The 25,004-nt window shown below is 37.9% G+C and overlaps 1 protein-coding gene across 1 annotated transcript in view; it reads right to left on the bottom strand.

Moving 5' to 3' along the window:
- The window catches only part of garnl3 (GTPase activating Rap/RanGAP domain-like 3), a 112,295-nt gene that overhangs the window by 66,183 nt on the left and 21,108 nt on the right, over positions 1-25,004 (bottom strand). The window contains exon 2 of the mRNA XM_015382730.1: positions 5,163-5,232. Coding sequence (XP_015238216.1) covers positions 5,163-5,232 — 70 coding nt within the window. The remainder of the gene's footprint in view (positions 1-5,162; positions 5,233-25,004) is intronic.

Raw genomic sequence — 25,004 nt, 5'->3', positions numbered from 1 at the left:
GACTCGTGGGCATCCGTGAATAACTATCTATATCAGGGAGACTCCTGGAACTTCCGGGGATGTCTGTTACCGGCCCCCAGCCCTCATCCACCGGCTGAGGAAGGGCGGGTCATGGCTCTCTGCTGAGGTCCGGTTCAGTCAGTGGCCCAGCAGTCGACACTTCATATGTGGGGAGTTGGGTGTTCAGTGATAATTTCTACCATAGGAAAGCACACACCATAGACTCAACATTAGGCTTTAGTGGAACCAATGCAGCGAAATGGCATTAACAATAACAAAGACAAAGTAATACAAAGTAATGACATACAAGTTTGTATTTCAGTGTACGTTAGTTAATGCTGTTCAATTCATTGCTTTATTATTTTTCTTATGTAGAGCTTTATGACACTTGGAGTTTGCAAATATTTTTTTCAAAAAAAAAAAAAAAAAAAACTACAACCACAAATTCAGATTCCCATACACAATTGGCTCTGATGATCTTGGTACCAATGACTGGTTTATTGCTCATTTTATTTACCTGTCCAATTTTCCCTGGTTTTCTCATCAGTGCTCATCTGATCCACCTGCTCTGTCTTCAGACCTTTGAGCCTGCCGGCCCCTGCTCTGACCTGTTTGCCTGACCTGTCTTTGCCCTTTGGATTATCCTGCCTTCCTCCGTCATCTGCTTGGATCTGATCTCGTGTCAATTCTGTTTCCTTCTAGGCTTCGTCGTCTGGTCCGGCTGGTATCAACCTCGTTCTTTGGGGATGGACTCTAAACCAGAGTTACCTGCCTTGGACACCCTAGCCGCTGCAGCTTCAGATCCGCAAACTGTTAATTGCTGCTTTACACATTTTTTAAGTTATCCCACTTTTTGTCTTGCCTGAATACTGCGTCCCTCTGTTCTGAGTCATTACATTGACCCTTTGTGTCTGTTAGGTTTTGGATTTCCCACTAACATCTTGCAAACAAGTTAGGAGCATCAAGTGAATAGGTGTGATCCCGAAGCTGTTAAAACTCAGTTAGGAAGTCATGAAGAACAGCTTCATTGGTGAGAAGCTGTACTCCATTATTCAATGAAAAGAAGCAGTAATCAACCAGAAGATCATGTAGTTTAACTGAATGTTATACAGTCAGTATACTGTATTTTGCTATTATACAGGTGGAAGACTATTCAAACATTTTTTGAATTCAATTTCCTTTTTATAAATATATGCTGGTAGCATAACAAAACCTTCACAACTCTAATAAAAAATCCTTTCCAGCAGGAGTCTGTTTAGTCCTGATGGGATAAGAGTCTGTGTGGCTTGTTTATTAGAAGAGGAGGTGGGTAATGGAAAATTAATGACAGGGCTTGATAAGCCAACGTTGATGATCAGAAACAACCTCAGGGAAGAACACTGCATGATGCCAAGCATACATTCTCTTTTCAAGCCTTGATTTCAAAGAGAAATTAAATCTTTGCTTCTCTTTGGGAAGGGAATATAATTGTTTGTCTGGACTTTAAAAAAGGAAATGGTTTTCCTAATGAGTTTAGAGCGCATATTGCTTCAAGCCGAATGAGTTCTGGTGCATTACGGTAATAAAAGAATTCCTTCTAAAGGCAGTATAAAACCTTCCCTCCAAACCCCTCTGAACGTGACTCGCATATTTATATTCATGAAAATAAAAACAATAACCTAAATGATCTCTATATTTCATGTCAATAAGATGCATCTGTATGTTTGGTGGGCTTCCTCCATAGCATCTGTGTTGCTGTGATGTTAAGCAGAGAGTTTGGAACGCTCTAAAGCTTTTAAGACAGCTGTCTGTATATTTGGACAAAGCTGCAATCTGTGCTTTGATTTTATTTTATTTGTAATTAGACTGATATAGCAGATCATTTCAGATATCATATTAGTTAACTACTAAATAGCAGTTTTACTGGGTGCAATAATGGGGTTTGATATTTAAAACAAATATTTCTTACTCCAGAAAAAAATATGATTTAATGCATCTCTGAAGCCTACAGTGTAATCTTTGTTAAGTTTTTTCAGCTTACAGTAAAAAAATATGCTTAATGTGTTGTGGTATCTTATCAGTGTAGCATTGGGAAAAGTTTTTAAACCCCTCAAGCTTTCTTAATGAACTTAATCATGTTTTAAACCCTTACAAACCAGTAAACCAAAGTGAAGTGAAAAGACAATTAGACACATAGGCATTCCTTTTCTGCAAAAAATGATGACATGACATGATATGTATTCAGTTTGTTCCATTCTGATACCTCCAAATAAAACGCAATGCTACCAGTTGCTTTAAGTAGCAACAAATTTGTAAAGAAAGTCCACTTGTGCATAATTGCCTATGAAGTAGGGCTGCAACTATTGATTATTTTGCTAATTGATTAACGTATTTTCTGGACTATAAGCCGCTATTTTTTTCCCACGCTTTGATCCAAAAGGTGCGGACAGAGGAGGTGAAGTCAAAGTTGTAAATCTGTTGCACTGGTATTCTGGTGCCTGTAGCACCAGAATATCAGTGCAACAGGCACAGTGGAGAACAAATGTACCGAATTCACACATTTTGACAACCATTTGCCGCTTTAAAGCTGCCGAACCAATGAAGAGGCCAGGTTCAACTCCTGCAGAGCTGAAATAAAGAGCTAATGAAGCCCCATCTTTCAGTTGAAGCTCTTACTGCTGCGAGCCAACAAGTTAACGGAAGCTAGCATTCTTCGTCTATACTCTTGGTTCGATATGTAGAGCTCCCCCTACAGGTTTGGTGGTAGACTGTCCAGTAGATATCTGCGGCTTATAGCCCGCGGTGGCTTTTATATGTATGTTGGTGTGGCTTATTGTGAGGTGCACTCTATAATCCAGAAAATATGGTAATCTGATGATTATTTTTTTTATGAATCTATTAATAATTGGACAGCAACAGGTTAAAAGGATCCTCTATGGAATTTAAACCAGGTGAAGATAATCTAATCTGCTAAACTTGTTCTGAATAGAACACTTTGACAGGCATTTTTAAAAAAATCTAGAATGCAAAGTCTTTATAATTATTGGGTTTTTACAATTTTGGGATAATTACGACTCTGTCTGGCTTGCTCTTATAGCTAATGGCATTTTTTAAAAGTCTCTATGCTTTAGTTAACAATTCATTGATTTCTAAATTTATTTGGTCATTATTACAATAATGGATTAATAGTGATTAATCAAACTAATCGTTTCAGCCCTACTCTAAAAGTATCCTGTGAAACCATTAAAGGTATGTTAGAGAAGATCAGTGACTACTGTACATATTATTATGAAAGCCAAGAAACACAGCAGGGAGGTAGGAGATTACGTTGTGTAATATTCCAAATTTTGACCATGTAACAGAATACTGTTAAGTCCATCACCAAAAATAACAAGAAGAATGTGGCACAACTGCTTACCTATCAAGACATGAATGACTCAGATAGGCAGAAAGGAAGTAAATGATAACTGGATGTGAAGTTGCTGCGGAAATGTAACGCTTAACAGCAATACTAGTAGCATACCACAAATCTGTCCTTAAGGGAAACGTGGTGAGGAAAAAAGTAAGTAATAAAAAAAAAATTATCCTAGCACAGTTTTTCCCAAGCCACATATGTTACATAGCAGGCATTTAAAGGTCTTTATTTAAACCTATGTAAACTAAGACTGTGCAACACCCTGAACATTTCACCCCTGATAAAGTATGTTGGTGACATCATGCTCAAAGGATGATTTCTTTCAGCAGGGAGTAGGAAAGCTGTTAATTGCTATAAAATATGCTTTGAGCTAGATGAAGAAAAATGTTGGAAGTAAACCCTTCCAGGACTTTTAATTCACAGAGACTGAAAATTATTAAGGTGAGGCTCACCTTCTAGCATGACAACAGCCCATAATATCCCATTCAGAGCTACTATAGAGTGATGCACATCAGAGGGTTAATCCTGTGTTAGAAGGGCCCAGTAAAAGTCCAGATCTTAATCCAGCTGATATTTTCTGACTATTCTTAAAGAAAATCCTATTTACAGTTGATCGTAGCCCAAATGAAGATTTGCTGCATTAACTAGGCTCATCATAACAATCCTTACGCTTAAAAGTAAAGCTTCACTTGGTGAAGGTATGTCAAAGAAAGTCCCTTTAAAATACTTCTGAGTTAATAATTGCAGTGTCTCAAAAAAAATTGTAGTTACCTTATCAGTTGGAATTGCTTAAATCACAGGTAACCAGTCATTTTGTTTCCAGTCTTAGATTCTAGGAAACCTAAATAAAAGATTTGATGTATGATTTCCTTCTTTGGATCCTTTTCTCAATACATAGAAACTGCCTTTAAGGTATGTTCACACCAAAAGCAAAATTTGCATGTCAGGCAACAAGCACATCCACAACTTTCTCATCACTCCGTCATTTATGAAATCTAAATTGAAGTTTCTGATAATCTAATAGGCTCATGCTTGATGCAAGAAGAAAGTGTGACTTTAAGCTGTGTTTGTGTAGTATTGGTGACCTCAAGCCATCTCAAACTCCCTCTCTGTCTACTTTTATCACATGCACACCCTCTAAACCAGCATAGCTGTATGAGGCGTCTGTCTGCTGGTGCTGATAGGGCAACATGTGGTTTCTCCTGTACACTAATCTGTCCTCCACGTGGTGAGTGAGACTCATAGACAAACCCTTAATATGTCTCTGGTAGGAAGTATGATCACACTGCAGACTTCCTGTCCCCTCTGGGCCATCGACATGCACAGCTCACATTAAGTATCCTCGCATACACGCACATCCCTTCAAACAGCTGTGACTCAACATCTTACTAATCAACCACAAAATTCCACACTGTGTAGCACTTTTAGAACAGAAGAGTAAAAAAGAAAACAACAAAAAAGCCAAGAAGTTTGGAGGCTGGACAGCAAGAAGAATCATACGTCACAGCAAGTAGACCACCTGTTGTGATGCACACTGGCAAAGCGGATCTATGGACCACACCCAGTGTCAGTGACTCATCAGCCCTGACCCCCCTGCTGTCCATTGGTGTGAGAAGATAGGAGGAGATCGCAGAGGGATGCAGAGGCAGATAGACGGAAAGCGAATATTGTAAAAAAGAATTACTAATGAGGAGAAAGAGGAGGGGGACTCATGCTCAGAAGCAAAGAGAGCTATGCAGCTAATCTTGACATCGTGGGTGGAACTCACCAGCTCGACTGAACCATAGTGTTTCCTGCTGAAGTCTCCACGCCTGCAGCCCAGGTCCTCTGAGGCGGAGCTGAAACACAAATGTATGGTCAGACACATGGCCTACATAACACCACACACGCAGCACAGACACAAAGTGACATCACTCATACACAAGGGGTAGCTGAAGCATCTGATTTCCCTTTTATTCAGCTTTTCACACCCTGACTAGTTGTTCACTGACATTTTGCTCTAACTATGCTTGTGCTTGTTCCCTTCTGCCTTCTTAATGTCCTCCCTGGGTGCGTCTTCATCGGTGTGTAGAAGCTGCTGCTGGTGGCATGGTGACTGGCCAGAAGCAGAAGCCAACCCACTGCTGATTGAGATGTCGGGCCTGATTGAATTAGGCCTCAGTGATAGATGGGGGACATGCTGGTTAAACCAACAATATGCACAACGCTTGAAGCTGCAGCTTCAATTTTGGCATCAGAAAACATAACATTGGAAGAAGGTATAGAAATAGTACTTTTTCTGTTTGGATTTGATTAACAGACCGAAAGTGGGCAGTGGTTCTACCAGTGAGACTAGTATCAGCAGTACAACAACCAGGGGCGGATTTAGGAAAGTTGGGACCCAAGACAAAGACAGGCAGGGGGCCCTCTGAATTGAGAATACAACACATAAAACAGACCTACAAATAGACATACATTATTTGTTCTATGCTTTGTCCCTGTCCTCTTGTTCCTTTTCTTGTTGTTTTCCTCTCTATGTTATGTACTTAGTTGACTTTTCATCGTGTCTCAAACGGCATGAAAGATTTTTTTCCAAGCATTAAGCTCACATAGCTGAGTGCTCTGAAGTTCCTATTAGGACAGATGTAATGAGATTTGGTCAATACGAAAATCATGCTACGTTCAGCAGCAAAAAAAGCGCCTGCTCCTTCATTTACGATGCTTGTACACATTAAAGTCAGATGCACCTCAAGAGCATCTTTGATCTTCCTGAAGCTCAAGTGTGAACAGATGCATGAATTATAGCAGAAAGCAGCTTTGCTATATTTGCTGTGAGCAGTGCATAAAAAATAGCTTTAATGTTTTTAAGTATCACCTTTTAAGTCCACCTCAAAACATCGTCATGTGCAGTCAGTTCATTAAAATTACGATCCTGCCTTAAAAATGTATTATGCGCACGTGGTCAGACCTGCTCAGGGTCATGCCCTGTCAACATATCGCAACTCCACTCTAAAAAACGGTATTGCACCCTTTTCTTATGGATCAAATCTCTTTTGGAGTCTCAACATATTAGTACCGATATTTGTTATTATTTTACATTTAATTTGCGATCTAAAGTAGCTGAGACTAGAAAATAATCATAGTCAGTCCTGAAGGAAAGTACTGAGACTGAGCTCTGCCATTTAACCGACATTCAACACATTGACGCTGCGTGACGTTTTAATCGTTTATTGGGCAACCACAATGTTTTACATAACATGTGGGAACATTCAGCCAACTATGTAGTGTAACATCACTGGCATACGCAGATCTGACCATCCGAGCAGATCTGACCATCCGAGCAGATCTGGTACCTACACCGGCAGTGCTCTGTCTCTGGGAATCCCAAGCAGCAGCTGCCTCTGACTAGCTCACCTCTTGGGTTTTTTTGCCCTACTGTTCGTGGCAGCTGGAAGTAGATGTTAGCGGTTTTCAGGTATGCGATCCAACTGCAAGCACCAGAATAATAGAAGGGTACATGTTTCTCCAGCAGGTTTGGAACATTTAAGTTGCTTAAGGCGTTAATAAACTGTTTCAGGGGAGTGATCATAGCAGTCTGCATCTCCTTGCCAGTACCCACGTCATCTTCTCTGATTGGTTGATGTGGTGCTTCGAGCAGCACAAAAAAATTTATCCAACTCCAGCAGCTGCTGCTTGTGAAGCGGGTCACACACCTCAGATGTCCAGAAGCTCAAGATGCTTCGAGATGCGCTGCTCCTGTTAGTCGAGACATGCTACAGGACCTTTTGATGCCCCTTGATGCGCATCAGCTATCAACTTTACATGTAAATCCGCTGCTTCTGCTGCTCAAAGCGCATATGGTGTGAACGTATCATAACATAATGACTTCTGATAAAAGCTCAAAAGACACAAATCAGTCTTGATGTTCAAAGCAGTTCGTTATTTATTTTTGCCAGCAATATGATCCAGGCAAAAAGCGAACTGCAGACCATGATGCTACCTTACAGCATAGTGACCATAGGCTATATTTACACTGCTAAGCCACAATGCTCAATTCCGAGCATTTACAGTGTTTTGCATGCTATTTCACGTTTCCAAATATATGTGAATTCTATCTGATCCCCTGTGTGAACTGCTTCGTACAGCTAGAGTGTCCCGCATGCGCAGTAGAGGACACAATGTCATCACAAGTAGTAAGTGTGCTTTGTTTTTAACAGAAGTAAACATGGATGGTAGTGCTTGGGTGCATCTAGCATTCAGTGTTGGAAAGTAACAAGGTAAATTCACTTAATTTCTACTTTTTTTGTATCTTTACTTGAGTATTTTTTGGAGTTCCTTTACTCTACTACATTTCAAAGTCATATATTGTACTTTCAATTCAATTCAATTCAGTTTATTTATATAGTGCCAAATACACAACACAAGTCATCTCAAGGCACTTTACAATTCAACCAGATCATACAGTCAAATTGATTCAAAGTTTTCTATGTAAGGAAAACCAGTTGATTGCATTGACTCAAATACAATCCCTCTCCACTCTCATTTTGTACTCCACTCCATTTCTAGGAAGCTGCTAGTTACTTGTTACTTTTGGCTCAGCTAGCTTTGTAATCTGCTGTTGCAGTTTTTCTTTCTTGAAATGTCATTTCAAAATGTAAGATAGCCGCCCTCAGGACTGAATTTGGACACCGATGTTTTAGAGATTTAATGACGTTCCATAACTGTGAAAAACTCAGGGCCGATATTATTTGTAGTTTATAAATTTTATCAAGGCCTTAGTTGTTGCCATGTGGCCAAGTTGCTCAGTCGGATGAGTTCTCAAAGCAGAGTTGGAGCTTGGTGGTAATAGACTGAACCTTAAACCTCTATTCCATAAGTGTGAGGAGAATCAAGAAACTCCTTGTTTTCTTTTTGGTATGTTTTTTAAATAAAAAAAAAATAGAAAAATAGCTTTCCTCAGCCTTTTTATGCTCAAGTACTTTAAAGGTGTACAATCTGTAGCAGGTGGTTATACGCATCAATACATCAAGTGGTTTCTGAAAGTTACAAGGTTCTTTAAAATTATTATGAAAATTATAGAGAAATCTACTGATATTAGAAAATGTAATTAGTACTTTTGAATACTTAATTACTTTTAAAAGTGAGTACTTCAATAATTTAACCTGATTTGATGTTTGACTGAGTAACTTTTACTTGTAGTTGAGTAAGATTTGACTATGAGTATCAATACTTTTACCCAAGTGCTACTGTTGAGTACTTTGTTCACCACTGCTAGTGTTCTACCATTTGTTTTCCAATCATAGTCAGTGAATTAACTAAATCTTTTCAAAAAGATCAAAAACAAGGCCTGCTCTGTACGTTATCACCCATCATGGCTCTCGCCTGCTGCTGTGTTGCAGAACGCAGAACAGGGACCTTTATAGACTAATAATGATGTTCAGGTCAGATGAATTGAAAAGATCAGATATGTAACGGATTTAGGACCACACAGCCAAAAGCCTGGGTCGCATTTGAAAAACATCTGTTTCGTTCAGATCAGATGTCATGAAAAGATCAGATACAGGTCGGATATGGACAAAAAAAAATAAAAAATCGGATTTGGGTCACTTCAGGCTGTGAAAGTAGAGGTCTCTCAAACTCTACTTCTCTGTGTATCACCTTATCACCAACACAAATTCCTTGTGCATGTAAAACACTACCTGGCAATAAAACATTTTCTGATTTTCATTCTAATTATGTTCTAACCATAAAAACATCCCCTCTCCTTAAATTAATTTGTTTTGTTGCATGTTTGTGGTAGTCTTTTTTCCAAACACCTCAATTGTAACATTAAACTGTTATTTACAGATTTTATGGAAATATTTAACAAAATTAAAGTATTCACTTTTCATTTGAGATATCTGATTTTTACTCATTTTTCTGTTCTAATGTGAAGCATCCGCCTAGTGCAGCAAAAGCATGGAAACAAGAATCAGCTGTTACAGTGTGTACTATTACTAAGAAGTGAATGGTCCCCTGCAAGAAACATTTGTAAGAGCAAAGACATATTGCACTGCACTGAATTTTTACAGATGTTACCAAGCAAAACTGCTCCATACATCTTTCATAACACCTCCTTAGTTTTATTCTATATCTGCAAAAATCTTCAGTGTTCCTAGAGCAATTTAGGGAGCAAAGGAGGCTTTATCTGGAGCCCTTCCATCTCTTTTTTGTATATTGGTGTTTTTCATTTAGTGGAAACAGGTGAAATTTCCAAGATCCACGTGAAAACAAGTTAAGTAAAAAAAAAAAAAAACAATAGAAAAAAGACTATTGATGAATATCCCCAAATGAGCCCAAGATCTTCTTTTTTTATTTTTTTTTCTTTAATATGGCTGCCTCACATGCTGTACTGTTGCAGGGAAAGAAACAATATTTGCATTTTGGACACTTTGTAAAACATGATACAGTACGATCTGTATCTGCAAAGATTTTCTTCTTTTAATGTTTCACCTTAGTAAAGTAAAAGCAAAACTAGCTGGCTTCCCAAACAACAACCAGACGTTGTTCACTTTATTCTACATTTTCAGACGAGAACCTATAAAATTCATTCCTCAAATACTAGACCAGCCTAACAATATATGTCAACATGCCTTCCAGTACATCCAAAAACTCTCCTTTAAGGTGTCAGAACCGTCCCAAACTGCTCAGGCTAAGCCCAGTGATGACGCACCGGAAAAAAAACAAAGGGACCAAAGGTTAAGGTAAGAAGTGGCATGAGCTTTGCATGCTGCAAATCTACTCATCAATGAGGCACACTCAGCACATTGTTTTGACTTTACATAACAAACATTTACCCCCCTGTGTTTTGCCTTTTTTTAAAGCCACACCTGAGCAAATACCTGGATATTTAATCTGATACACCTGAACTAGACTCTCCCTCTTTAGACAAAGGGAATATGTCCTACTTCTACAGAGAATCTGTGGACTTAGATCTGAGGCAGTCCACATGCATCATATTCACCCAATAACTAAGTTATCGACAGAAAACATTGTGGCAAGTAAAAGAAACGAAAAATAATTTCATACAAATAATAGAAATTACTTTAAATGGCAGAAAATTAAAATGTCAAATACATTTCGCCCCCAAAAATGATCTGAATTAAAAAGACAGTGACATTTTGAAGCTCAACCTGAAGGTAGCACTAATAGTAGTTATATGCTCTCTGCATTTTCTACAAAACGTAAATTTAATGGACCCACAAGCTTCAATACCTTGTAAATATGGACATCAGTCTTTTCTTTTTTATGCCCCTATTTTATAGTTTTAGTGCCTCTACTTTGTACAACTATTTAAGAAAACAACAAGAAGCTATTATTTTTGAACATATTCACTATAGGATTAAGCATCTCAGTGAAAAACCTCTGATCAAATACTTTTAACTTGAAATAATGAAATTGCAGTAGTTCTTTTGAAGCCTGTCCATATTACTTAAAACTGATAGTTAGCATTCTAAAGAACAGTTTCTCAGAGCTTGATTCTCATTTTTAGTTATTCAATAATGATGATGAACAACAGCAGTAAATACAACATATGAGAAAAGAATCCTAGTACATCAACACTAAACATGAGATGGCAGCATCATGCTGTGTAAATACATCAGTAGATATACAGGTTGAGCGGAATTGATGGAAAGATAGATGGAGTTAAATTCAAAGTAATCCTGGAAGAAAGTCCCTTAAAAATAAACAGACTTTCTCCATTTTAGCAGGATAGAAACCTAAGTATACTTTGACTATAGCCAAGGCATATTCTGGACCTTAATCCAATTCAATTAAATAATTAATCTGTTGCAGAAGTTGAAAAACGATGTACACCGCTGTTTAATGCAGACTAATCAACTGAGCTGTTTTGCAAGGAAGAGTTCACAAAATTTTCAGCCTTTAGATTTTTGAAGTTGTTGAAGACATAATTATTTGCAAAATGTTTGGTATGCATAATATATTGATTAAAGATATCATTGCCTGAGATATCGAAGCCTTTACTAAATGTGGCTCTTACTTACATTTTTTTACTTATTGTTAACCTTGCATTTCTTTTAATATAACTAGCAAATAGCAGTTTGCTCCTGCTGAAATCCAGGTCTCCACCCATATCTCCCCCTAATAGATCCTTGTCCTCTCAGAGAGCAAGGCTGTTTATGCATAATTCACGCTGAAGCTTTAAGAACACATCTATGCATCTATACCACAGCATATATCAATCACAGCACCTTTATGGTGTTTGCTTTTTATCTCGGCTCCATCAAAGCCTTTATATATTTTTTTCTTTGCCCTCGCTTTTTTTTCTCTTCGCACACAAGTCACAATTTCCTTCACCCTCCCCTATTCCTCTGCAGAGAGGGTCATACAAATACTGCATCTTAGGCGGATTTGATTAATAGATACAACCCCACCCACTGTTAGTAATAAAAAAATACACTTTTTCCCCTTACATTTCTTTTCTAGATTTTATGAGCTCATAGCATCCTGCAATGATTTAAGGTGCTCCATGTACATTTGGCGATGCAAAAAGGTGAAAAGAGTTGACTTTTTAAGACCTCGCTTTTACAGCCTGTCTTAATTCTTAGGTTTTACACATTAATATGTAATAAAATGTCTCCTAGTCATCATCAGGCCATAAAATGATGTCACTGCAGCCCTGAATGGATAAATTACACCTTATTATTGTACATATATACCAAAAGAAGGATCTTCTTTGTGACCGTTTGTGTCTTCTACACTATTGCCATGATATACTGGACAACAATTTTTACACCATTGCTTTATTTGAGCTGGGCAGAAGTCGTCAAAATCTTTAATTAAATTTTTTACTTCTGTGCTGTAGAATTTGGTCCCAGTTTATATAAGGGAATTGTTCTCACATCTGAAAATAATAAATAAGACTTAGTAATATACAGCTTTTGGAGTGAGTGTCATGTTTTTCCCGCTACACTTTATTAGACTTGGACTGGTTTATTCTTTGTTGTATCACATGTGAATGTCTTAAGACAAAACACAGGTATTCATTTGAAACTGATCAGGGTAGTATAGTCACAAAGTTCGTAGGTGTGAGATGTTATTTGGCACGTTCCTTTTATCGCTGCATTTATTAACATCTGGGATTCTGTTTATTAATAATGTTTCATGTAAAATTTGGAAAAAGTTTTGTCACATGATAAAAAAATATTATTTTAATACCTTCAATGATTTGTTTTATCCCACTGTTTTAGAAAATGGTATCTAGTATGAAATATTTTCCAGGGTATCAAAATTTTAGTATCTGGACAACCCTGCTAGACACAGATTCACCATCACATCCAAATTCCACATTGCTTTTGTTTGTCGTTTCTTTGACTTTTAAACAAGCAGACCATAAAATATCATAATTTGAATGTATGCTTCACCTGTGTTTCACTAATTTGAAGAACATATTACTAGATAAGGTCTCAGTAGCTGTTAGTAAGACATGCTCTTTTACATTATTCTACTCTAAATGCAAAGAACATTAGTTCCTGTCAGTTAAGCAGAAAATGTCATTTAGCACAATAATAAGCAGCGAAAATGAATTTTTTTTTTTTCAGATAGAGAAGTTGTCTTTTTCCCTATATTCTGATTTTAACTGTTTCATTTTGAATGCAGGTATTTAACACATTCAAGAGGTGTACAACCTGTGGTAAACCAAGAGCTGTTTTTGTTCAACATTATTTCTGTGAAACCAGAGAGATAAAAACTGTTCAAGCTGTGCTGACATCTATTAGAGGAAGAACAAGCTGAGGGATTTAAGTGCTGGGAGGAACATGTACCTGTCAACAGAGCTATGGGAGGCACAGGCCACTAAGATTTCAGCTTGAGTTTGTATCAGAATTGAAAACTAGATTTATGCCAATACTCTGTTCACATGCTTGATCCAGAAAAGCAAAGAACAGAAAGTGAAAAAACCCAACATTTAAGTTCCTCATCCTAAATTATAACTTAATTTAAGTACGGTATTTTTTTTTTTTTAACCAAATTTCAGTTTTAGCATGACTGTTTGGATGCCAGTGTCTGATCTTTGGGTCAGCATTTTACAGGATGAAAAAAAAAGGTATTTCAAATGTTTTCTTAGCTTGGAGTGTCTTTTGCTTTGTAAGGTTTTGATGATTGCATCCTTCTGGTGATACAATGGGCATACACAACCTGTGTACATTGATTAGCAGATCCAATTTTAACCTAATCAAAGAAAGCCTTCTGTCTAACAATGCAAGTGTACAAGCACATACACCCTCAAGTGAAGAAATTAGGAACATAAAAATAAAAATAAAAGAAAATCTGTCATCTTATCTACTCATGTCTATTATTTTTAAACCTAATTTTGCATGTTGCAATTGTACATGAGCTACTTTGTGTCTTAGTTGATGGTGTTGCTGTGTCAGTGTTAGGGCAAGCTGCACAGCACCTTTTGATAGTTAGAAGTAAAACAGCTCATGCGCCTGCCCCGCATTTAAAGCTGCTCTTATGATTCAACATAAGTACTTGAACTTTGCAATCCAGCATCCAGACATTCACTCACCAGCAGACTAATGGATGTTAGCCAAAGTAAAATGACTCTGAAAGCCCAGGCCAGAGACAAATAGCTGAGAAACAGACACAGGTAAGATGGATATTCATTACTGAACTGCTCTACTCTGCAATAGAGTATGGGAAAGGTTACAAATTATAGTTTCTGTCAAGGCAAAGTGGACAGTGGCCACTGAAATGCTTCATCTATGTAAAGCATTGCTCTGATCTGGCAGTCATCATTCTAGACCTAACTGTTTTCTATAGGAAAGTATCCTTTAATCATGCTTTATTAATTACAGACCATGTCATGTAATAATGTAGACTCATTAATGAGTCTACATTATGGACTCTATATCAAAGAAAAGATGCATAATGTACTCTAATGTTACTGGAAACTAAACCATTTAAGTTGTTTTTTTTTAAACAAAGAACATGGCATCATTAGATATACAGCTAATATATAGAGAAGGACAGAAATAAAACCAAACAGCTAAAAGCATATATGTTTATGGATGGGCTAGGATCACCACAGCAACACTGCAAGCTTCTTTAGAAAATTAGAAAAGTCACAGTTTAGGTTTATATTTGTTTACCTCGCTGGGTGCCAACAATTTTTGTAGTTCACCTCTGTAGTCACTCTCAGCGCTTCCAGGGAGGTTTCTTTTATGCTGTTGGTTAAAAGCCATGCATAGTATTAAAAGTTCCTCCAGCACTGAGTTCTAGGCTAAAACAATCTGGAAGGCTCAAAAACACAGAGCAGTAATTATTCCGCAGTTTATTTAAACATGCTAGCTCTAATATAGAATATCAAATGTATACCAGCCTCTCTAGGAAAGGTTTTTTTCCTCCACAGATGTAGGATTGTGGAAATCCACCAGAAAAAGATGTTTTTTTAAATCATAAAAAAGTGACTCTTTCTTTTGCATAGTAGTTATTATAGCAAAAGCTACATCCAAAATTTTTAACAGTGCATAAAACTATTACAAATGTAGTTCAAATTAACGTAAAAGTAGTTTATTGTCCCCCTAAAATCATACATTTAAATCCAAGCCGTTTTTTTTGTGTGTACAAACAGGCTTGAGCGTTTATAAGCAATGAAGTGATTTTGGCACTGCACAAAAACTCGACTTTTCAATGTATAACACATAATAACATTTAAAGAGTTTAGATCAGCTTTCATAAGCCCCAGATAAATAGTCACAGTTATCAGAGTTTTCTCTAAAGAGTGTTACAGCCCTCGCTGACCTCCAATAGAAGATGACTACTACAATATTTGTCCCCCTTATAACCAAATAATAACTGTAGCTATTGGGAAAAAATTTTGTTTTTACTAAACGACTTGGTCACATTGTTGAAATAGTAGCTACATAAAATAATATGTATAACAAACTAAATCTTAGCATATTTTGAAATAAGTAAAAAATTCCTTAAATTAAGAGTATTTACACTTATTTTGATAGATAGTTTGCCAATGGAATGAGTATTTTTACTCTTAAAATAAGATAATTAGATAACATACACTTGAAATAAGACATGGCAATAGGGTTTTCTTATTTTAAGTGTAAATTGTCTTGTTCCATTGGCAAAGTGTCACCTTTATCTCCTCAATCCAAGAACAAATGCACTTATTTTAAGAAAAAATGACTTATTTAGATTTCGATTTTTTCCAGTGTAGGGACGTTTAATTCTTTATGTTTGCCTTATTCTGTAGAGCAAAACCATAATAACCTCTAAAGTGTATTAATTACATTATTAGAAATCTAATTGCTCTAACCTTATTACATTAATTAGTGTTTATAACTAATAATCAACAGGTTACTGTAGGTGCAGGATGGATAGCTGTTACTTTTCCGTTTTAAATAAACAGAACCACAGAAATGATCCTTAACAACCTCTTCAAGGAAGGAAAAGAAGTGGCTCAGCCTGTCAGTTGACTTTTATCCAGTTTTTTTGTATGTAGAAGTAAAAAGAGCTGCTGTGGAGCCTTTAGCTCTCCCAGTATAAAAAGCTGGACCTAACCTTGGACTGAAGCAGAATCAAGCTGCTCATTTAGATCATTGCGACCACATGTGTTATTCTCTCCCTCCCTCCCCCTCCACACTGGAACTGAAAAGCATTTCATGAATAATTTATATTTCTTTTCTCCACATAGCAATATATTGTTTGCAAAAAAAAAAAAAAAAATAAATAAATCTGATTTGCTGTGGAAGAAAGCATGACACCAAAGATATGGAGCAATTAAAAGACTAATTACGCTGTTATAACGCAGAGTTATCCATACATAAACAAGCAACTACATGTCCTTCAAATACAAAAAAAAGAAACACCCAAACTTCCACTAAATATAATCAGCTATTGTAACTCATATTTGCGTAAACACACTGGAGCAGGTGTCCAGGTTTGCCTAAACTGCGCTGCGCTGCGCAACAAGCTGCAGGAATATGACAGAAACGACAGACAGGAGCGCAAGCATTCAACAGATGATCACGGACATGCATTCATTCATAAAGGTGAAGGAGTTTGTTTTTGTTACCGCTGATTGAAAGTCAACAGTTTGTTAGAGGCTGGGTCCACGCTATTCATGTCCCCATGCGATGCGAGGTCCAGCGGACGAGGCGACAGCAAGCAAACCCGGTGCCTTTAGTTTTCTCCTAAGAGCGCAGGAACATCGCTGCTACGCAAACTCCAGAGGAAACAGCTGATCCCCGGCTGGTGGTCCTCTGGGCACCACTCTTCTCTCCCTGCTGAGAGGATGAAGCGGAACCACTTTGTCCTGGGAGCTGTGTGTTTGCTGATCTATCTCTACCTCCCTCTCTCTCTCTCATGTATGGTGCATTTCAAGTCCCCACCGTTTCTTTCTATTTTTTATTGCATTTCCCTGCGCTTAGTTAGGAGGATGTGCCGCAGGCTCTGCAGACCAAAGAGCAGCATTCAGAGGGGGTTTATTTCTTCCTGATTTGCAGCTGTTACATCACCATCAATTATGGGAAGGATTGTAGGGGATATGGAGCAGGGAGCAGCGGGGGGCCCAAAGCCTGCAAAATTAATGGAAGCATATTTTTTACATGATTTTATTATCGTATATAGTGCTGATCAATCATCCACATCTGTTTAAGTTTGGCATGTCTTGCTTAAAATCAAAAAGTGCCTATGCTGCTAAGGATCCCCAATTAGAATCATTACCAAACAACCAAATCTGCAAAGGTAAGGTATGGAGAAAATAGAAGCAGGAATTTTGATTACACCAAGGAATAACCTCATGGTTTTTAAATAAAATAAGATCCAAAAATCTGGGTTTAACTGTATGTTGGAAAGATGAAACATCAGCACCTTGGACAGCTTTAAAAAGTTTAGATATATCATTATGTTAAGTGTGCGCAATATTCATGTCAGAATTGATTGATTGTTGTTTAACATATTCCAAGTGTTATGAACGTGCATTCTTTAAGCTTATGTCATAATAAGCCATTTGGGATGTCTTGCTGTAGCAGGCCTTTACACCAAACATGAATTAAACTGCTAAAATGGCTACCTGTCACAAAGTGTCAGAAGTACAGGTGAGGAAGAAAGGAAAGAAGAAAATATAAAATAAGATTGTCATCTCACCATTTAGCAGCCCTAATAGGTCACCACTTTAAAGAAACTTTTTATGAAATGTTGTTAAGAGCATGAACCATTAATGGTTTGGTATTTGTAATAGTTCTGTGAAATGACAAGGCACATGTGATCACATATTGACAAATTCAGAAAAGTTGTTAACAATGATATGGTAGCTGATGAGGTGAATTGGCTCCCAAATCAAATTCTGATTTTAGGTTGACCCGGTCTTGCAATATAGTTAGAACTAAGGCTACAACTAATAATCCTTTTGGTAATTAATTAATCAATTGGAAAAGGTTAATTGAAGAAGACTTGTTGCAGACTTTAGGCCAGGGGAAGCTAAAACTTTTCCACTTACTTACGTTCAGGATAGGGCATATTGATGGACAAACATCCTAAATGCAAAATGTTTATTTTTTTACAATTCTGGTATAGTTACTGCTCTAAGATGATTGCTCTGGGAGATAAAGTCTATATACTCCAGTTAATGATTTATCAATTACTAAATTAGTTGATGATTAATTGATTAATCTGATTAACTCTTTCAGCCCTAATTAAAACATTTCATCTGAAGCACTGAACTGAAACTGAAAGATACTATCAAGAGGAGTATTTCTACAACTAGCAGATTTACCCTGACAGAGAAAAAACACAGATATGAAATAATAACGAGTTTCATTACATGACAAAAAAAAAAAAGAAACTGTCTAAAAAAAGTGCACTGATTATAAGAAAAATGTTCCTGAGTCTGTATATTTTTAATGATGATGTCACAACAGCCACAAGAACAAAGGTGCTGAGTTAGCATTAGTTAATATGATGCTGATCAGATGACTTCAGATTTTGACATATAGCCTTTTACACCAAGCCTTGGAGTGGCAGAGTGTTTTCTGTAGTGGATCACATCGGTGTGAATCCATCCCGAACCAGACCAGAAAACCGTATGCTGGCACTGAAAACTTCTGATCTTGAGAAGGTTTTTTAAAAGCTGGAGAATTATAAGGGCATGACTGTCATCTGTTTTGCCATGTTATAGTTTTCCCCTTTTGGACTTAGAGTTTTCAGTTATCTATATCAATCTGTTTAGTTGATAATTGGTTTAGTTTTCATTTAGTGTTATATTTAAGCAGTATTGAGTTACTCTCTGTTGCCCCCTTGTGCCTGTCTCCTTACCCCTTGCTCCCTTCTAGTCACTTCTATCCACACCTGCTCCATATCAGCTGATTACCCCATTCTTGTTTTGTCTCCCATATACAAGCTCCCTGTGCAGTTCCTCAGTGCTGGTTTGTGGTCATTGCTTGGCCCCTCATGTTTGTTTTCCCCTGGTTTTCGGTTTCTAGTATTTTCTCCTTGGATTATTTTTTTTCTGTTGCCCTTTAGATTACATTTAACCTACTAGAACTCATCTCTGCCTCCCTAATCTCTTCATTTGGGTCCTCAACCAACCTCCTTCTGTTATTGCGCTTGATGCAAGATACTCTGCCCCTTCATCTGTCTGTACAGAACTTCCTGGGTTCCATTTAGCCATATCAAAAGTAACTGATGTGATGCACATCCAAAGTACACAACTGCATTTTAGTTCACTTTTCTGTAGTAATCCAGGCTATAAAAATTGTGACTTTAGAAAAAATGGTAACCTGCCTTTTCTTTCTGTTTGCAAACTAGTATTTTCTTTCCATATTCCAGCGTAGAGCTGAAACTGGTAGATATTTAGGCATCTTCAAACGAAACTTGAAAAGAAAACAGGTTATATTTCTAGCCTAACCTTTATAAGGTTAAAAACTTAACAATAAAAATCATAAAATAAAGGGTTTAGATGTTATAAAATTATTTCTGTTCTATATAAAAAAGGTTGATTGATACAATAATGTATCAGTAGCTGGTTGTTAATTTTATCTTTATGTAAACAATAATAAATTATAATCCCGTAGCATAAATAAACTCACAATCAGTTTAGTTTATTTCAATAAAATTATCTTTATCTCTAAAGGGCAATTATGAAGCAAGCATGTTCATAGCGACATAAAAAAAAAAAAAATGTAAAAAAATAAGAATCACCATTTCAAATTACTAAAAGTCAACAAAGTCAGGAAATACTTAAGCCAACCATTAACACATTTAAACACAACCAAATATGTCCATACACATACATAAACTGATATAAGGAAACTTGGTAATGCGTCTTTCTTTTTTTTAAGAAAAGGGTTTGGATCAACTACTTAAAATAATGAATAAGTTAATTTTTTTTTGGTGGGGCTATAGTAAAAAAATTAATCTTCTGTAAAAAAAAAACCCTTCCCAAACTGAAACAGATTTTGGTTGATTTAATTGCTCCTTCTATTCAAACTTGATATGAACAAAATCCTTTTGTAAAAGCATCAGAGCGTAAATGAACCTGAACAATGTGTTCCGAAATTACTTTCTGTTATAAATTTCTCTCTTTTATTTCCCCTGATAGTGTTGCCCTGCTAAATAGGTGCAATGTAACAAAAAGAAAAAGTATTACAGAAATGACAAAAAAATTAAACTCCTTAACGCCCACTAGAATAAATTGAAATGTCTTTTCTTTTGTCGGCGTGTAATAACAATACGGAAAGCATCTGGAAAGCGGAGGACATTTAAAGAAAGCAGAGGATGGGGGAACAAAAAACATGTCAGGGTAGATTTTAAGTCCTCATTCTATGCCGTCTCCCTTTTTGACACCACTCGCGCTCTCAATTACAGCAGCTGAAACCTGAGCTCAGGTAAATCTGATACCCTCATTATGGTGCAGCCACAGCCTGTCTAAGCAGATCAGGCTTCATATATAAAGAAAACATAAAAGAGTGCAGGAATGCTTTGCCTTGGCTGCACAGCACTCAGCTGCTCATTAATTTCAGATCTGCAGAAACGCCCCTCTGTGGGCTCCCACCACCGCAGGGAAAACACCTCAAGCTACAACCACGCCTGACATTTTTCCGTTTTATTTTTATTTATCTAAAAATAGAGCATTTTAGAATCGCAGCTTAGTTTAAGGCAAAAAAAAAAAAAAAAAAAAAGAGTCTTTAAGGGTAACTGGAGCTTGCATTAGGATAAAGTTACAAGAGTCCAAACTGAGACACCTGAACCCCTCCCCCCCGAATTCTAATTAGTGCCCAGAGACAGCACCACCAACAAGTGGTTCATACACACTCTACTATGAAACACAGACTCCTGCACTTTGCATGAGGTCATCTGCCTCTTTTGAACGAGAACTTAGTCCTTCACAAGGGAAGTTAGAGGACTTCCTCTGCAAAAACTAGCTGTATGTGGCCAAAAGGTTATCCTCCTCACAAAAAGAGTAAGATTATTATGAATGTGACATCCTTTATGTATTTAAAGGTACATTTAGAAGCATAAATGTGCTTATCTTGAAAATAATATTTGTAGGTGTTACAGTAGATTTTCTGTAAATCCCTGGTCTAATATATTCTTAACAGCCCACCGAGATTAGTCAACAAGGTGTAGAGATACCACATTGTTTTAGTTGTCCTGGATAAGTATTTAACCATTCTCGTTGAATATTTATTTTTATTTTTGTCAGCTTTTATTGTCATTACACTGTCAAAAGTACAGAACAATGAGATTTAACTTTGCATTTTAACCCATCCCATTGGGGAGCAGTGTGCTGACATTGTGTGGCGCATCGGGAGCAGTGTGGGGTAAAGGGTCCCAAAGTGTCAATCCGTGCAAGTGGGGCTTGAACTCAGAACCTCTGGATTCCAAGCGCAATGCCCTAACCAGTAGGGAACCACACCGTCTCATTTTCATAACCTTTAGGCATATTCTATGAATTTTAAAAAGGAGAAGGCCTGGCTTTGAGGAAGGTCATTCTACAAGCCTTATGTTTTTGTGGTTTTCATGATCCATTCCCAGAAAAGTTAGGTTGTGTGTTTGGAGTTGTTTTTATTTAAAAGTCTGAGGTTTTATCTATGTAAGCCTGATGTTACCCACAGATGAAGAAAAACTGCCCGAGATGTTCAAGAGCTACCCAACTACCACCATGAGACAAATGATATTACAGTTAAATTATAAATATCATAGTAAATTTGTTGCTGTTGTTTTTAAGTAGATTTCAAGAGTTACAGCAAAAGTGGTAGGTCACACTGAAAAGCATGGAGGTCACAGATGTCTGCAAGACCACTGAAGACTGGCCTTCAATACAGTGTAGGATTTCAGATAAAAAAAAAAAAAAAAAACTGGCATTGGTGTAAAGAAAAAACAAACAAACAGGTATTTCTTACATTTTCATAATACCCTAAAAACGGGGGGGGATTTACCATTAGGAAATACTTGTTGGGATCTGGAGATCTGCCCACCTTTCTCCAGCAGAGGGCGCCCTAGGTCTCCTGGAGCTGAAGCTGACTACCACACCTGCAGCTGTTTTGCTCATCAGGAGGAGCAGCATATAAGCAGCGGCAGAACTACTCTTCAGCGCCAGAGTGATAAGCTAGTTACGGTTAGCAAACCTGAGCCAACCAGCCTGTCTGATTCTCTGACTCCCAGAAACCCTGACTTGAACCTAACCGGTTTTCTGTCCTCTCTGCTTCCTAGGAAGAACCTGACTGAGATCCTGGAGCTCTGGAAGAGCTACTCAACTGAAACCTGCCTGCCTGCTCTCAGTAACAAACCTGAAGATCAAACTGTCTGGATCTGTCAGCCATCCCTCAAGAAGCAACTTGAAGGAGCCCTTAACACTCACAGCCTGAAGCTAAGTTCTGTCGCTTCCAAGCCCTCTGCCAACGTTCAGTCTCTAGACCCTCCTGGTTCCCTCCCTCTACCGCTCAGCCTGAATCTCTGAACAGGTACAGATCTGCACATTCTCTCAGCTACCTGATCATTCGCTGCCTGGCTAACCTAACTGTCCCTCTCTGCAGAGAGCCATTGTGTGACCAGTCCCGGATGTGATTCCAGCATCTGTCATCTAACCTTGTGTTTATCATTGATTCCAGAAACTGAGAAACAACCTTGTGCAAACCTTTTAATAAATTGTTAAACTTTACTCTGACTCCTGGGTGTTCTGCATGTGGGTTAGAAACCTGAATCCCAACATGACAATACTAGCTACTGGAGACTTTGGCGACAACATATTAAAGCACAGAACTCTGCTCTCCTGAGCAAGTAGATTGGTAACCCCGCCTCCTGCTCTCCTCTATCTTGCTTTCATGATTCATGCAGCTTTTATTTCATACAAATGAAAAATGGAGAGCAAATAAGCAGATCATTGCTTGTCTACAGTGAAAACAAGGACTGCTTTATTTAGTTTTGGCGTCGCCTTTTTGGAAACACAGGAAGGAGCAATCAGCTAAGTGAGCCTGGAGCTTGGAAAAAAGAGAGCATGAAAACTAAGAACAAAACATAGAGAGGAAAACAACAAGAAAAGGGAAAAGAGAAGGGCAAAATGTACAACAAACAATGTATGTCCTATTAAAATTTCTGTATCTGTATAATGGGTCTGTTTTGTGTTTTCTCAATTCAGAGGGCCCCCTGTCTGTCTTTGCCTAGGGCCCCAAATTTGCTAAATCTGCCCCTGCCTAAAAAGAAACTGAGTTCCACCCCAGAATGTCCAAAACGGTAGATTCAATTTGTGAACATGGCTTTAATTACCTTTGCTCTGCTAAATGACCCCCCCCCCCCCAACCCTTTTCCTTTTTTTGTCAGTTGAGATTTGTCAGTATTGATTTGGAAGCACACAATAAGCTGTAAATCTTCCGCTGCGTGGAGCCTGGCAGAGCTAAACTATCCCAGGCTCTCTGCTCCCCAGACAAATTAAACTTCAAAGGCAAGGATTTAAACGTAGGTGTAGGCATTACAGCGTGTGGGTTTACAGTCCGTGTGTCCACAGCGTGGATGTGAGGCTGTGGATCTCAGTTAGGATAACTGTGTGAGCAGTCAGTCACAGCTTTGGCGCCCAAAGTGCCTGAATCTGCATGAAATGGATCAGGAGCTCTTGATTCAAAAGTGCGATAATCCCTATGAGTTAAGGCGCCTTCCTTTTGGACAGGTGCCTCTCGGTTCCTGTGGGGTCCCTGATGAAGAAAGTTCACCTTTCCCATGCTTGCAACCTGCTTGGCTTAAATCATATATATTTGCTAATATTTCTTGTTTTGTAGTTGTAAACAGATATAAAACACAAATAAGAATTTAATAAATCCTATGCACAGTGTATTATGCAAAGTAGACAAGAAGCTATAACAGCGGAACTGTTATCTGCCACCCATGTCGTGATCCAATATGCAAATCAAACACACCTACCATGATGGGTCTCTTTTGTTATAAGTGGAACTACCAGTAGGAAAAAGTCATAATAGGAGTTCTCATTTTCCTGCAGCATTGTGTTAGACAGTATTTCTGCTGTGATGTGGCTCAGGAAGATCACATTAAACCACTGCTTCCCCTTTCAAACATTCAACAGACATCATTTTTCTGGTAAGCAGCCACCTGTATTCCCCTCACGTGTTGTCCAACAGGGCAAACAGACTCACAGGCGGTGGATTTCGATCCAGACCTTGGCCTGTTTGTTTCTGGCGAGTCTCAAATGCCAGGGAGTCACCACGTGGCCTCTGTGAAATGTCACTATGTCAGGTTGCAGCAATTGATAATGGCGATCTCATTAAATGTGATCTGCTGAATTAACCTTTTGTCTATAACACTCAGGCAGTCTCTGGGCACCACTCAGTCCTCATTCCTGCAGCTAAACATCCACGTATGCATTCATGTAAGTATTAGCAGAGGATACAAGGCTGCTACAGGAAGAAAAATTACAACAAGTATAAGGCAGAAAAAAAAGCCTGAATAAAACCTGCAACTAAGTCCACCTGTTCTCCAGATGAACATCCCTGCTGCGGTTTAAAATGCAACAAGCTCCTCCAAGAGGAAAGGTGAGAGCAGTGCATCAAGCACAACATTTCAAAACTATAAAACCACCATGAAGAAAAACAATAATTTATGCTTTATTGTTTTTTTTTTATTTTATTTGTAAAAAATAAGTGTGTGGATACCTGTTACGAAGTCCTTTGTCTCCCAACCTTGCTGCAGTAACACAGCATTGTTTTTATGGGAACTGTCTGCCACCTTGTGGCGATGCTGTCTAATCACATATTTGCTTGTGGGTAGGGTAGAAAAGGCCTAACTCAGTGTATAAGGGGGGGTTCTCTGAAAGCTACTGAACACTTCTTAACAGTTCAGCTTTTTGGTGGGGTATGTTTTTTTTTTGCATTAAAAAACATTGTCTGCCAGTGCAAACATTGTTAAGATGATAAATATTATTAATCAAAAAATCAGCATCAATGCTCTAATTGACTGCTGGTGTTATATCCATAAAGCGAGAGTTACTGGGCTTTCCAGTTAACGGCCAAAGCAGGAGCAGCATCTTACATGTAGACAAAAGGTAGGTTCATGGATGTATTCATGACTATGATACTTCAATAAATGTATTGCCTGTTAAACCCTA

The sequence above is a fragment of the Cyprinodon variegatus genome, unplaced genomic scaffold (assembly GCF_000732505.1).
Source record: "Cyprinodon variegatus isolate N-32 unplaced genomic scaffold, C_variegatus-1.0 Scaffold264, whole genome shotgun sequence".
Classification (NCBI taxonomy): Eukaryota; Metazoa; Chordata; class Actinopteri; order Cyprinodontiformes; family Cyprinodontidae; genus Cyprinodon; species Cyprinodon variegatus.
The sequence above is the reverse complement of the archived record's forward strand: the minus strand, read 5'-3'. Positions and strand labels throughout refer to the sequence as shown.